Raw genomic sequence first — 15,288 nt, 5'->3', positions numbered from 1 at the left:
ATATGCTCACTGTAACAGTAAAAATATAGCAGTACACAGCAAAACACTAACACTTCCCCATAACTAAGTTAAGTTTCATGTTTATCGTTTCATAACTTTTTCTATGCTAAGATACTCAAGGCTATTTTTTAAAAATCAAAACAATGAAAAACTTATATGCTTAATATATCCTTTCAAACAAGACCATACATCCTCTTCTGAAAGCCAATAGCATGTTTGCAAAACATAGTGGCAATGCATACAAACAGGGGGAAAAGGAAAAAAGAACACTCTATGTTTGTGTTGTGTTAGTTTCCCATAACTTTAACAATTTGGAATGTGCCCTAGCTGGTTTGGCTCAAAGGATAGAGCGTTGGCCTGGGGACTGAAGGGTCCCAGGTTCGATTCCGGCCAAGGGCACATGTCTGGGTTGTGGGCTTGATCCCCAGTAGGGGGCGTGCAGGAGGCAGCCAATCAATGATTCTCTCTCATCATTGATGTTTCTATCTCTCTCTCCCTCTCCCTTCCTCTCTAAAATCAATAAAATATATTTTTTAAAAACTGTAAAAAAATTTGGAATGTATAAAAACTATATAGGTTTACCTCAAAAAACTTAACATCAACAAAGAATTTGGAAAAATAAAATTCACAAATACTACATTATACATCAAGTGATCACTAATTAGTCTGTGTTCTGTCCTTCCTACTGGCCCAGTTAAATATGGAAAAACTGGCCAAGTGATAGGAAATCTGATTGGTCCACCGAGTTGGCCACTATCCTCTGGAAAATTATCAAGAAAATTTTGTTTGGGAAGGTAAAGTACTTGGATTAGAATCATAACTCTGCCATTACTTAAGCCATAAAACCTCAAAGCAAGCTACTTAACCTTTCTGAGGATGTTTCTTTACAGCGCCGTGTATATCAGGAATGACATATGTAAAGTAACTGACATATGGCAGAAGTTCAGCCAATAAGATTTATCGTTTCTATCTTAACTGAAAATTTCAGTTTACTATCTGATTGGCAGTGTACTAAAAAGATAACTGTCCTAAATTAAACTCAGAACTTACACCTAATCAACCCCTCTAAGGAATTACAGGGCAGTATATAAAAAACTGCACCCATTCCTTCCAGATTTTTACCAACACCAAAAGCAAACTTCATTTTTAAATTTATCAACCACTTTGCTCTGTTTCTATTGGAACTCCTTTCCATAGGAAATAAGAATATCAAAAGAACAGGTTTTAAAATATTACATTTGGACCACAGGAAATATTAAGTATTTACTACGTAATACATTGACAGCTAAATGTGTTCACCAGCAGTGTGAAAATTTTATAAACTCTCAACTGAATCATTACATAAACATAGTATTGTTTGCATAACTTAAGAACAGTCAAATAACCGGCAGCTTTAAGTCAAATGCATAGAATAATATTGCAACTTAAAAAAAACCTACAGATTTTTATTGATTCCAGAGAGGAAGGGAGAGGGAGAGAAAGAGAGAAACATCAATGAGAGAATCATTGATCGGCTGCCTCCTGAGCCCTGACGGGGAATCCAACCGTGACCTCCTGGCTCACAGGTCGATGCTCAACCACTGAGCCTTGCAGGTCGGGCAATAGTGCAACTTTTGATTAAAAAAAAAAAAAAAAAAAAAACCACACACACACAAGTTGGCACATTAAAAGCCAATTACAGAATTTCAACACCGGCTTTGGAGCATCAAAAGACATCTTTCTTAATAAAGTTCCAGTCTTGCCCCTCTTCCAACTTTTCCTTTAAAACACAAGTGGAAAGAGGACAGAAAGTAGACTTTGTCTTAGACCCAACCTATTTCTATACAGTCTGTTCTGCACGAAAACAATCCGCAAGCTCTAACCCTGGTAGTCACTTCCCACCCATCTAGATCTCCCCTGGGTGTTCATTTCCTACAGGACTGGATTATGGGGACAAACGGGCTCTAGCACGACGAGCCTGTAAAGTCGGGGTCCTGAGGACCAGGGGTCCTGAGGACCAACTACAGAGAGGTAGTCGTACCCACCCGCAGGGGACGGGCGCGGAGCCCGGGGAGAACCCCGCTCAGAGGAACCCTTCCAGCGGACGTCCAGAGTAAAACAAACCCGGGAAGGGAGCGAGCGGGAAGATCCACCCCACGCCCTTGCTTCCCTCCACAAGCGCGCGCCCTTTTTTGTTGTACCCTCCGGCCTCGAGAGTCTCCGGTTCACACATTCTAACGGCATTATCATCTTTAGTTCCCCTCCCTGAAGGGATATCAAATTGGGCGGGGGCTCCCGCGAACTCTGACCCGGCGCTTTCGAGAAGGGTTAGGAATGGGGGAGGGGGGGTCGCTTTCTCCATTGAAGACGCTCAGCGCGGTTTCCTGTCCTCTCTAACACGCTCTCTGGGGGCGATACCCCCAAACGCTCCTCTCCAGGATCCTCCGCCGCCAGTCACCTCGGGGCTTCCCTCCGGCCTCCCCTAGGAACTTCCTCCTCGCGGCTCCGCTAGGCCGCAGAACCCGGCGGCGCGCAAGGATTAGCCTGCAGGCCCCGCCAGGTAGGCAGGCGGGCGGCGAGGTACCGGTCGGGCCAATTACCGCCGCCATTTTCCGGCGACCGTCGCCGCCGCGTAGGGGGGACGATCCCGAAGGAGGAGACTGCGCAGGGGCGCACCGGTCTCCGCCGCAAGGAAGGGGGTACCATCTGCTAGCACCGAGGATCTTCAGGATCTCCGATGCCTCCCCTCGGTGGCCACCCCGCCCCGAATTTAGGCCTCCTGCCAGGCCTTCGCGATAAGGCCCTCAGCTCGCCACAGATCCCCGCGCTTCTACTTACGCGGAAGAATCCCGCGTCCATCTTGCTGCCTCGCTCGGAGATCGCTCCCTATCCCAAGATGCACCGCGCCGCCGCGACGGAGGGCGGGACCGGCTGGGAGAGCGGAGCGACGGGACGCAGAGCGCGCCGCTCCACTCGCCCCTCCAGTCGACACGAGGCCGCGCTTGCTCAGTGCGGGGAGCTCCCGCCTAAAGTGCGCACGCGCACAGGGGGCGGGCTGCTGTCTGGGCTCCGCGGCTCCTCAGCATCCAATCGAGGATGAGAGCCTCGCGACCGCAACCAATGGGAGCAAGAGAAAGTCGTCGGATCGCCCCGCCCTACAAATCCTTTTGTGGCGCGTGATCAGCCTTGTCCGCGCAGTGTGAGCGTCTTGACTCCTCCTTCGACCCGTAGGGTGGGAGGCCGCCTGCCCCGGGGGTTCCAGGGAGTAATTGAAGAGAAAGGCTGTTACCTCAGAGTGACGCTAGGGAGAGGCGGCGCGTGCGCAGAAGAGGAGCCTGCGGCCTCTTGTCATTATAAAAGTTGTCATTGTACTGCTTTTACGAGTTAACCAGTTTTTAAGATCGGCTCTAAAAAAGTACAGTCGAGCTCTGTAGTACAATGAAACCTGCGTTCCGACCCAGTTTCCCCTATCTTCACACAACGCTGGTTTTTTGGAAGAAGCTGGAAATGTCCTCTAGATGAGTTTCGGTTTTGATGGCCGGGGAACCACGCTAAGGGGCAGGAAGTCGATGAGAGCCTTGGCCCTCAGCCTGCGAGCCGGGCCGGGCAGCCAGGTCGGCCGGCTTGCCCCGTTCGGCCTCCCCAGAGCCCCGCTCTGGCTGTGAGGGCCTGAAGCATTGGATGCATTTTGCCAGAATTGCAATAAGTGCTTTCTTTTTTTCTGGGGGAAAGCACGTGTCCCTTCTCTGGCCATCTTTTTTTTAACGGATCACACCCCTCACCCTCCCACACAAACCTTGCCTTTTTTTTTTTGGCCCCTCTTAATACTTGATACTTTGTAAATATGTCAACTTCCTTCTAGCCCTATTACCTCTAATCTAGGCAAAATAGATTATTGTCTGAGTCAATACAACAACTTATTTTCCCTGCTTTCTGGGTTGATGTCTCCACCCTATATCCAGAGTGATTATCTAAAATAATCCTGATCCTTTCACTTCCCAGTTTAAAATCCTCCAGTTTAAATTCCCCATTGTCATTCACAGGAAGCCCAAACCGGTGCAGCCATTATGGAAAACTATGGAGTTTTCTCAAAATAGGACTGCCATTTGACCCAGTGATCCCACTTCTAGGAATATATCCTAAGAATCCCGAAACACCAATCAGAAAGAACATATGCATTCCTGTGTTCATAGCATCACTATTTACAATAGTTAAGGTCTAGAAACAGCCCAAGTGCCCATCAGTAGATGAGTGGATAAAAAAAAAGATGTGGTATGTTTACACAAGAGAATACTATGTAACTGTGAAAAAGAGGAAATATCTTACCCCCTTTTTATTTTTTTATATATTTTTATTGACTTCAGAGAGGATAGGAGAGGGAGAGAGAAAGAGAAACATTAATGAGAGAGAATCATCGATCGGCTGCCTCCTGCCCGCTCCACACCAGGGATCAGGCCCACAACCCCAGGCATGTGCCCTGACCAGGAATTGAACTGTGACCTCCTGGTTCATAGGTCGACCCTCAACCACTGAGCCATGCCGGCTAGGCTCTCTTACCCTTTGAGACAGCATGGAGGGACTTGGAGAGTATTATGCTAAGCGAAATAAGCCAGTTAGAGAAGGACAAGCATCACATTATCTCACTTGTATGTGGAATCTAATGAACAAAATAGATCCAGAGACACAGAAGCATGGAATAGACTGACAAACCTTAGAGGAAAAGGGGGGTGGGGCAGGGAGAGATGAACTAAATTTATATGCATATATGCATAACCCATGGACACAGACAATAGTGCAGTGAAGGCAGCAGGGTGGGGGGATAGGGCTGGAGGGGTCTGGGGTGTGTATGCAGGATGAAGAGGATCAATGGGGAAAAAGAGGGACATATGTAATACTTGTCAACAATGAAGATTTAGCCCTAGCTGGTTTGCTCAGTGGATAGAGCATCCGCCTGCAGACCAAAGGGTCCTGAGTTCGATTCCAGTCAAGGGCATGTGGCCAGGTTTTGGGCTCGATCCCCAGTAGGGGGCATGTAGGAGGCAGCTGATCAGTGATTCTCTGTCATCATTGATGTTTCTATCTCTCTTTCCCTCTCCCTTTCTCTCTGAAATCAATAAAAATATATTTAAAAGAAATAAAGATTTTTTAAAAATTTGTTGAATAAATGTATGAGTAAGAGGTTAAGGCTCAGTCACCAAAGGCAATCCTACCAGCGAGTGAGTCTATTCTTTGAAGTGTTATAACCACTGATTCTATCAAGAAGAGTCCACATTGAAAAATCTGCTGAGGCAGCTAAACCCCATTTCTCCCCACCACACACACAAATTCGTCTCTTCGATGCCCCTCCCGAGGAGATGGAAGCCCGAGGAGGACCGGCAGCAAACAGTGCAAGCACCTCATCTGGGTCTTTATGTCTTTAATGTCGCGAGAAAGTGAATCAGGAGATTCACTGCTTTTTAGGAGTCATTTCTAATGTTTCTTGTTTCCAAGTTGAGTAAAAGCCTACTACTTCTATTTTTTTTCTTGCCCTAATTGATTGATGGATTGATTTCACTCATTCAATTATTCACATTAGCACTTATGTGACAGTGATCATCTAAAATGTATTCATCATGCATTTGTTGTAGTTTGATTCATCATGCATTTATTGTAGTTTGATGTCCCTCTTCTGCTCCTAGTTCTCCCTTGACTTTTCATTTTACCCAGAGTAAAAACCCAATGCCTGTCTGTAGCCGACTTCTGGCTCTATGAGATCTGTTAATCAGTCCCCAACATCTCTGACCTCATCTCCAGCTTTTCTCCCTGTCATTCACTCTACTCCAGCCACACTGGCCTTGCTGTCAGGAACTCTACTGCCTGCAACTCTCTTACCTCTGATACCCACCTGGCCCTCCCTCCCTCCCTTCAGTTCTTTTTTTTGTGTGTTTTTTTTTAATATATATTTTTATTAATTTCAGAGAGGAAGGGAGAGGGAATCAGAAATATCAATGATGAGAGATCAATCATTGATCAGCTGCCTCCTGCTTGCACCCCCCTGGGAATCAAGCTGGCAACCCAGGCATTTGCCCTCTGACCGGAATCAAACCCAGGACCCTTTCATCTGCGGGCCGGCACTTTTCCACTGAACCAAACCAGCTAGGGCCCTTCCTTCAGTTCTTTATGCAAATATGATCATCGCCGTGAAGTCTTTTCTGGCCACCCTATCTAAAATTGTAAGCCCTGTATGCTCAACTTGTATTCCTGGCTTTATTTTTCTTTTCTTTTCTTTCTTTCTTTCTTTATTTATTATTATTATTATTTTTTAATTTCTTTATTGATTAAGGTGTCACATATTTGTCCTCATCCCCCCATTCCCATCCCACACCCCTCCCCACGGATGCCACAACCCCCTGTTGAACTTAACCATTGGTTAGGCTTGTATGCATGCACACAAGTCCTTTGGTTGATCTCTCCCCGCTTCCCCCACCCTCCCCTATCCTCCCTCTGAGGCCCGATAGTCCGATCGATGCCTCCTTGTTTCTGGTTCTGTTCTTGTTCATCAGTCTATGTTGTTCATCATTTCCCCTAAATGAGCGAGATCATGTGTCACTAGAGATATACTTATAAGAACTGAATGTGAGACGAGCAATAATAGTTATGCTGACAGGCAAATGAATCAGTCTGTAGTGAGTTTCTTTCTGGACCAACAGTTCTTTTGAGACCCAATATCAATGTCCACCAGTTCCTTATGTGTACATGTCGGCACTGACCCCTCAGGTCTGGATGGTGGACAAATGGTGGTAATGCAGGTCCGACTCCCTCTGTTTTGGTCTCGGCCGGACCCAGGGGCACGGCTTCACCCGGACTCAGGGGCATGTGGCCTCACCCAGACCCAGGGGGCGCGGGGCCTCACCTGGACCCAGGTGCGCGCGGCCTCACCCGGACCCGGGACCCAGCCTTACCCGGATCCAGGGGCACACGGCCTCACCCGGACCCGGGATCCAGCTTCACCCGGACCCGGTTGGCTTTATTTTTCTTCCTGAAGCTTGCCACCAGCTAACATACTGTACTCGAAGTTTCTTATTTAGAATCTATCTCCCCTCACTAGGACGTAACCTCAAAGAGGAAAGGAATTTTTGTCTGTTTGGTTCACTGTTTTATTCTCAGAGTCTAGAGCAGTGCCTGCTATAAAGGAATGCAGAACCATTTGCTGGATGAGTGAATAAATTAGTAATCACTCTAGGTGAGCATCAGGGACATCCATTCATCTTCCAGCTACCTTTCCCCAAAGCCAGAGGCTTTGGAGTCTCTGTTAAATAGAGTAAGAGTTTAACTTTCAGAGAGCCATTATATAAAGACTAGTAGCCCTGCGCACGCATCTGTACGCCAGTAGGTCGATGCTGCCCTCCCATAGCTTCTCCGATGCCCACTTATAGTTCACTGCCCCACCCTCCTGCAGATCCTTGATCTGGTCGTTTCGAGGTAGGTCGTTACGCCTCAGGGCGTAACTGATAATTAGCATATTTCTCTGTTATTATATAGGATTTGGGGACTCTTAGAGGCACCATTCCCCACTTTTTAAATATTTATTAATTAAATTGATTGGGGTGACATTGGTCAACATGAACATATAGATTTCAGGTGTGGGCACCATGTGCTCACCACCCAAAGTCAAATCTTTTCCTTGTCACCTCATATTCGGACCCCCTTTCCCCCATATCTCCTTCCCTCTGGCAATCACACTGCTGTTTGTGTTTCCGAGTTTCAGTTTTATATCCCACACATGAGTGAAATCATACAGTTCTTAGCTTTTTCTGACTGACTTATTTCACTTAACATAATGTTCTCAAGATCCATCCAAGTTGTTGCAAATGGCCCTATTTGATCCTTTCTGATGGCTGAGGAGTATTCCATTGTGTATACCATTCCCCTTAATAGAACATTTTTCAAGAAAATTGCCTTATCTGCAGAGAGACTATTAAGATCTCTTCAAAAAGAAAGATAACAAACCAAATCTAGCTTTATCTACATTCAACCCCTTCCTTGGTTAATGGGAATCTCTTCTAGCCATGATCTATTTATTTATCATGCATTTATTATAGTTTGATGCAAAGCACTACTGAAATAAGTGTGTTTCCTAGTTTTAAAAAAAGAAAAGAAAAAGAAAAATCTGCCAAGGCAGATAAGCCTGCTCCCTGCAGGTGCAGCGGGGAGCTCCTTGGCTGTGAAGTGTGCCTGCAGACACCATGTCCTGCTCACTGTGACGCTGTGCAGATCAAAATAGGTCTTAAAGCCCAGAGCAACCCCCAGGGAGCTACTGGTGGCTCTTTGCTGGGTCTGAGCTTTAAGTCCTCAAACTCTGAGCTTCTAGGATAGGCACACAACCTTGGTGCGGAGCCTCTAGGCCACAGGTGAGGAACCTTTATTCCGCCAAGGGCCATGTGGATATTTATAACATCATTTTGGGGTCATACAATATTATCAACTTAAAAATTAGCCCGCTGTATTTGGTTAAACACTTAACTCACCCCTAATGCTTGGCAGGACCAGAGCAAATGATTTTGAGGGCATCATATGACCACAGGTCGGATGTTCCCCAACCCTGCAGTCTAGGCACAGACTCAAAGATTTCTTCATTTTGCCAACTATCTGTCCCCATGGCTTGTTGATTGCTGGGGATGGTATAAGTGTTTCACCTGTTGCCTACACCCTGTGTCCTTCAGAATCACCCCTACTGAAAATATAACATCCCATAGGCAGGTACAGTGTTTGTACTTTTCTCATCACTTTCCGGTTTTGCTATCATCTCCACTTTTGATCCTATCATTTGCCTCATTCTTTTAGCTCTTCTTTTGTGCTTCCTAGATAAAATGGAATTAACAACCTTTGTAAAATACCTCAAAAATTAAAGCACAAATTTCCCAAACAAGCTATGGACTAAAATAATCCAATACTTGAGAAAAAGCTGATTCATTTTGCTCTGCAAGGTGTCTTTGAGCACATCAGAGAGTATCTTCATTATCTATTGCTTAACAACAAATTACTTCTGCCTGGCTGGTGTGGCTCAGTGTTTGAGCATTGACCCCTAAACCATGAGGTCACCGGTTCAATTTCTGACTAGGGCACATGCCCAGATTTCGGGCTCAATCCCCAGTGCAGGAGGCAGCCGATTGGTGTTTCTCTCTCATCAATGTTTCTATCTCTCTATCTTTCTCCCTTCCTCTCTCTCTCAAATCAATAAAAACATGTTTTTTAAAAAAAAGAATTCCAAAAGTTAGCAGCTTAAAACAATAAACATTTGTTATCTCATACGGCTTCTGTGCAGTAAGAATCTAGAGTGGCTTACCTGGGTGGTTCAGATTCAACGTCTCTCAAGAGGATGTAGTCAAGATGTTGGCCTAGACCCGTGGTCGGCAAACTTCGGCTCGTGAGCCACATGCGGCTCTTTGATCCCTTGAGTGTGGCTCTTCCACAAAATACCACAGCCTGGGCGAGTCTATTTTGAAAAAGTGGCATTAGAAGAAGTTTAAGTTTTAAAAATTTGGCTCTCAAAAGAAATGTCAATCGTTGTACTGTTGATATTTGGCTCTATTGACTAATGAGTTTGCTGACCACTGGCCTAGACTGCAGTCAACTGCAAATGGAAGATCTGTTTCTGAGAGGCTCACCCACATGGCTATCGGCAAGAGGTCTCAGCTCCTTGTCAGGCTGACCTCTCCGTGGGTTCTGCTTGGATGTCATCATGACATGGCATCTGGCTTCCTCCAGACCCAACGATCTAAAAGAGAGCACGATAGAAGCCACAATGTTGTTTATGACCTGACCTCAGAAGTCGGGCGCCATGGTTTCCACACTATCCCATTGGTTACACAGGTTAGCCCTATTCAGTGATGGAGGGGACTACGCAATTGCTTGAACTCAAAGAGCTGAGGGTCATTGGGGGCCATCGTGGAGGCTGGCTACCACAGTATTTGTAATTGAAAGCGTGTAAGTATAGGAGCTTGAATGCTTCCAGATTTAGCAGGGACTGTATTCTTGCTCTCCCCTCAGGGCCTTTGCACACCTTTTCTCTCCTTGGTCTGGAACCACTATTTCCTCCCTCCGAGCTCTTCCTTTGCCCATTCCGCCTTGCCTCTCTACCCTTGACCCTTTAACTGGCCAGCGCTGATTCTTCCTTTAGGACTGAGTTTAGATGTGACCTCTTCCAGGAAACATTTCTGGTTAGTGGGACTCAGTATTGGCCATCTGATGATCTTTTAGGCAGTCATTGAGTCCCCAAAACCTGAGGCCCTGACCTCCCAAAACAGGAGCCCCATATTCCACTTATACTTTCACAGTGTATTTTTCCACCATATTGTAATCACAGATATAACCCTAATCCTGTCCCCCACAAGAAAAATTCTTCGAAGATAGGAATCGTGTATTTCTCCTCTATTTATACTCAGTATCCAAACCAGAGTTTGGCAAATAGGTTCCAAGCGGATGTGCAGAAAATACACATTTTGGCCAAATTCACAATACTTCAGTGTTAAAAACAATATTCTGCCAAAGCTGAAGAGTTCCATCATAGAATAAACTTCTGGGATACAAGAATAAACTCTTATCAAGAACATATGAAATTTTAATAACAGGCATTCGTATAACTACAATTATATTATTAAAAGTTTTAGTAGTCGCCCTAGCAGGTTTGGCTCCGTGGATAGAGCATTGGCCTGTGGACTGAAGGGTCCCAGATTTAATTCTGGTCAAGGGCACATGCCTAGGTTGTGGGCTCAATTCCCAGTAGGGGGCGTGCAAGAGGTAGCCGATCAAGGATTGTCATCATTGATGTTTCTATCTCTCTCTCCCTCTCTCTTCCTCTCTAAAATCAATAAAAATACATTTTAAAAAAGTTTTAGTAGTCAATTTAAGCCTGGCATTATAGTACAGGAATAATCGTTTCTCGGCAATAGGGAAGATTCCTAAGGCCAGAATCTTCTGCTTTAGATTCTGGCGATAGTTTGTGTCCTTTACTCGTTTCCCCTGGTGAACCTCGGAGGGTTTCCACAGTCACCATTTTTTTACATTTTTAATAATAAATAAATGCTTTATGATTCCTAAATTTCTCATAACTTTTTCTATACTTATTCCATTGTTGATTATAATTTCAGGACACTTTTATTTACTATCTTCCTATTCTATAAATAATCAGATTCACTCTGAAATTAACTATATAAAGGCCAGAAATCTCTTGGCGATAAAGGAATGTAAGAGCTTAGTTGAATGTATCATTAATATATCAATCTGTCAAACTATAAGAAAATTTCTAGTTGTTTTTGTATTTATAAATATCAAATATATAAGACAAGTGGCTATCTGGGATTTTCTGGATCTCAGCCTTTCCTATTCTAATAATACATCACTAGATGGAGCTCTACCCTCTGCATACCTCTTTGCCCAGGACTTATTACTGTACTAGAAATAAGTAACCCATCACTAATTGCTTATAGCCAATCATATATAGCAAAAGTGTCACACCACCCCTGGGGAAGCCATTGACAAAATGAGAGCCTCCCCTTTTTTAATACTACAGAGTCTAAGAAGGCTGAGCTTTCTTCTTAAAAAAAATATTTTTATTGATTTCAGAGAGGAAGGGAGAGGAAGAGAGAGATAGAAACATTAATGATGAGAGAACCATTGATTGGCTGCCTCTTGCAAGTCCCACACTGGGGATTGAGCCTGCAACCTGGGTATGTGCCCTGACTGGGAATCGAACTGTGACCTTCTGGTTCATAGGTCAACGCTCAAGCACTGAGCCACGCTGTCTGGACAGAAAGCTGAGCTTTCATAGCTCCATGACAGCAGCTCCACAGCAAAGTGCCTGTCATTCCTCCACTCTCCGAAAACCCAGGCAGCATCTGGAAAAAGAGTGAAGAGCTTCCAGACCTATAAGGCATCCACTTAGAAGTTAAGATACTGTGGCCTTTAACCCCATCCCAAAAAAGTATGTGTAAAGGTAGTATACATTAATAAGAATGTTAGTCTAGAATAGGTAGATTAGGTATTTTATATTGGGTAGTCGTTTATTGGGTTAAATAATCCTATAATTAAAAATATAAATGTTTACATATATATTTAAAAAATGAAAAACACTAAAACTGATAAATGAAATAAAACAAAAAAATATATAAAAGAAAACAAAAAAGCAAAGTAAAAATATAAATAAATGTTTTTTATTTTTTATTTTATTTTATTTTTTTAATAAAGGTTTTTTAAAGGCTACCTCCAGTCTGTTCCATTTCTTACATTGAAGCCATCAAGTTGATGTGTACATCTTAGACACTCTGTAGCTTTGATACCCAGAAATTGTCAGTTTTCCCTAAAGGCTGACTTTTCATTTCCCCTGAATACTTAAGATGCTTTCAAATGTAGAATTTATGTCAAGCCCACAATCTCACACATATACCTGGGAGGTTCTTCCTGCTTCACCCTAAGTTCCTCAGGAAGGTGAGTCTGCAAGCCAGATTTTTAAAATACAGATTCTTACACACATTAACCCCCCCTCTCCCCCCCACTCCCAGAATTCTGATCTCTGTAGAATGCAGGAATCTGCAATTTTAATAAGAAGCCTCAGGAAATGCTAATAGGGAACACTGTTTTGATTTTTCACTAAGACCGTGAGAAATGATTCCCTAGGCCAGAATCTTCTGCTTTAGATTCTGAAGGTAGTTTCTGTTCCTTCACTGGTTTCCCCTGGTGAACCTTTGCAGACCTCCACAATGAAAGGCCGATGTTTATCCTGTCCTCCAGAGGCTCCTTCTCCATACAGTCCACCCCCCGCCACCCTGCTTCCTCTTCTGAGTTGACTGCCAAGCCGAGCCATCAGAGACCCCTCTCAAATCTTGGAGTTAAGAATGGGGGCCTTGCCCTATCTGGTTTGGCTCAGTTGATAGAGCGTCGACCTGAGGACTGAAGGGTCTTGGGTTCGATTCCAGTCAAGGGCACGTGCCTGGGTTGCGGGCTCGATCTCCAGTGGGGGGCATGCAGGAGGCAGTTGATCAATGATTCTCTCTCATCATTGATGTTTCTCTCCCTCTCCCTTCCTCTCTGAAACCAATAAAAAATAAAATAAATAAATAAAATATATATTTTATAATATAAAATATATATATATATAATAAATAGAATGGGGGCCTTGCCCTCATGCCTGCAACCCGGTCATGTACCCTACCAGGAATCAACCAGCACCCCCTTGGTGCATGGGATGATGCCCAACCAACTGAACTATACAGGCCAGGGCTTCTTTCTTTCTTTCTCTTTTAAAGATATCTCTGGGATGATTTAAAAATATACATATTTTTTTATTGATTTCAGAGAGGAAGGGAGAGAAAAAGAAAGATGGAAACATCAATGATGAGAGAGAATCATTGATCAGCTTCCTCCTGTACACCCCCTACTGGGGATCGAGCCCTCAACCTGGGCACGTGCCTTTGACTGGAATAGAACCCAGGACCCTTCAGTCCGCAGGCCGATGTTCTATTCACTGAACCAAAGTGGCTAGGGCTGGGGTGATTTTTTAAAATTGATTTTAGAGAGAGAGGAAAGGAGGGAGGAGAGAGAGAAACATAAATTTGTTGTTCCACTTATTTATGTACTCAGTTGTTGATTCTTGTATGTGCACTGACCAGGTATCAAACCCAAAACCTTGGCATATTAGGATGATGCTCTACCCAGCCAGGGCTCCTAAAATTTTCTGTGTCTTCAGCCATTATGTACATCTTCTCCTGTAGATCATAATGTAGGTCTTTAACATATTTATCAATGTTATCTTTTTAAATTCTTTGCTAATCCCAATGTTTGGGTCATTTGCAGGTCTCTTTCTATTGACTAATCTTTCTCTTCATTACAGGTCACAGTTTCTTGTTTTGTTGAGGTCTAATAATTCTATTATACCTTGAATATTGTATATGATATGTCATACAAACTGGATCCTGTTCTCTTCCTCTGAAGAATGTTGTGTTTTATTCTTCTTGTGCCCTCCATCCATTTCTATGAGCCCTTCCCACATTCCATTCTGTCTCCACCCACATTGTTCCCAAGCCTTCCAGACAGCACTTGTAAAGAATTGTACTGTGAAGAAAAGCAGAGAGGTAGGCAGTGCCTGAAGGGGGCTGTGTGGTCAATAAAAGATTTTGTTTGTTTGTTTGTTTGCTTTTAATATGAGACAAATTACAAAAATTAAAATGGAGTGTCTCTAGTGGAGAAGAAAATTAGGAGTGGGGAATCCAGGGTGAAGTGGAAAAAACCATTAAGCAAGAAGGGGTCCATAGGGTCAAAGATGAAGTGTGCCATGAATGGAAGAGAGGGAGAACTGCTGGGGGCGACACCCAACACCCTCTTCTCCCCTTCCGTGCCTTGTTATGCAGAGCAAACTGCCCCGTTCACAGGTTCTTCCATTCAAGGTTGTGGATACTCATACCTTAGTGTCTTTTCTCTCTTTCACTCCCGAGTGCCTCCCAAGGCAAGAACTGGAAAGCTGGAAATGATGAATAAGTTGGTTGTTATGTTTCTCTGAGATCAACGAAGGCATTGCCGCATTCTTTAAGAGCACCAGGGAGCCCACGTACAATTTATTCAAGAGGTTGAGTGTGAGCCGGGAAGGTACCCTCTCTGCTAGTACCTGGCTGCCATTGGACAGAGGGTTTCAAGTCACTAGAGACTTGAAGGTCAGTCTGTTTACTACCTGCTTCTCCGAAATGTGGGCAGACAGTCAGAGTCTGGGACAGTAGTATCTGCTGAACCACAGCCGTCTGCTTCTTTGCCAGGAAAGTTTCTGTGCAGGGCATGGGTGTCCTGGGACAAAGGGCTACAGAGCTGAGACAATGACCCTGCTGTGTGGCCCCAGCCAGTGGGCCCGAGACGATTCCTGGAGACATTTTTGTTGGGTTACTGCACACCCACAAATAGCTGCTTTAAAAGGGAAAAGAACAAAACTTGACAACTAGAGGGTTATTTAGAAAAGGCATTTTAAAACTAACAGATACACAGATGCGCCTGTTCCCTCTTGCAATAGACTCCAAATTGTTCTCCTAGGCCCCAGTCTCGCCCACACCAATCCATGCTGCACGTTGTAGCAGGATAGCTCTCCTTAAAGCACAGGTTTCATCTTGTTGTTTCAATGCTCAAGTACCTTCAATGGCTTCCTGTTGCCTTTAAAATAGCCAAGCAGCCCGGCCGGCCGGCCAGTGTGGCTCAGTAGTTGAGTGCTGACCTATGAACCAGAAGGTCAGGGTTTGGTTCCCAGTCAGGGCACACGTCCGGGGTGCGGGCTTGATCCCCAGTGTGGGGCAT

The 15,288-nt window shown here is 44.5% G+C and overlaps 1 protein-coding gene across 18 annotated transcripts in view; it reads right to left on the bottom strand.

Annotated features, from left to right (window-relative positions):
- The window catches only part of SRRM1 (serine and arginine repetitive matrix 1), a 33,555-nt gene extending 30,437 nt beyond the window's left edge, over nucleotides 1–3,118 (bottom strand). For 9 of the 18 annotated variants that reach the window (XM_008148075.3, XM_008148077.3, XM_028155316.2 and 6 more), the window contains exon 1: nucleotides 2,818–3,115. In XM_008148075.3, coding sequence (XP_008146297.1) covers nucleotides 2,818–2,838 — 21 coding nt within the window. In that variant the 5' untranslated portion in view covers nucleotides 2,839–3,115. Of the gene's footprint in view, nucleotides 1–2,817 lie in introns of all 18 variants that reach the window. The other 9 variants (XM_028155308.2, XM_028155309.2, XM_028155310.2 and 6 more) reach the window with 2 other exon arrangements.
- Nucleotides 3,119–15,288: the final 12,170 nt, after the last annotated feature.

The sequence above is a fragment of the Eptesicus fuscus genome, chromosome 9 (genome assembly GCF_027574615.1).
Source record: "Eptesicus fuscus isolate TK198812 chromosome 9, DD_ASM_mEF_20220401, whole genome shotgun sequence".
In the NCBI taxonomy this organism is placed as follows: Eukaryota; Metazoa; Chordata; class Mammalia; order Chiroptera; family Vespertilionidae; genus Eptesicus; species Eptesicus fuscus.
The sequence above is the reverse complement of the archived record's forward strand: the minus strand, read 5'-3'. Positions and strand labels throughout refer to the sequence as shown.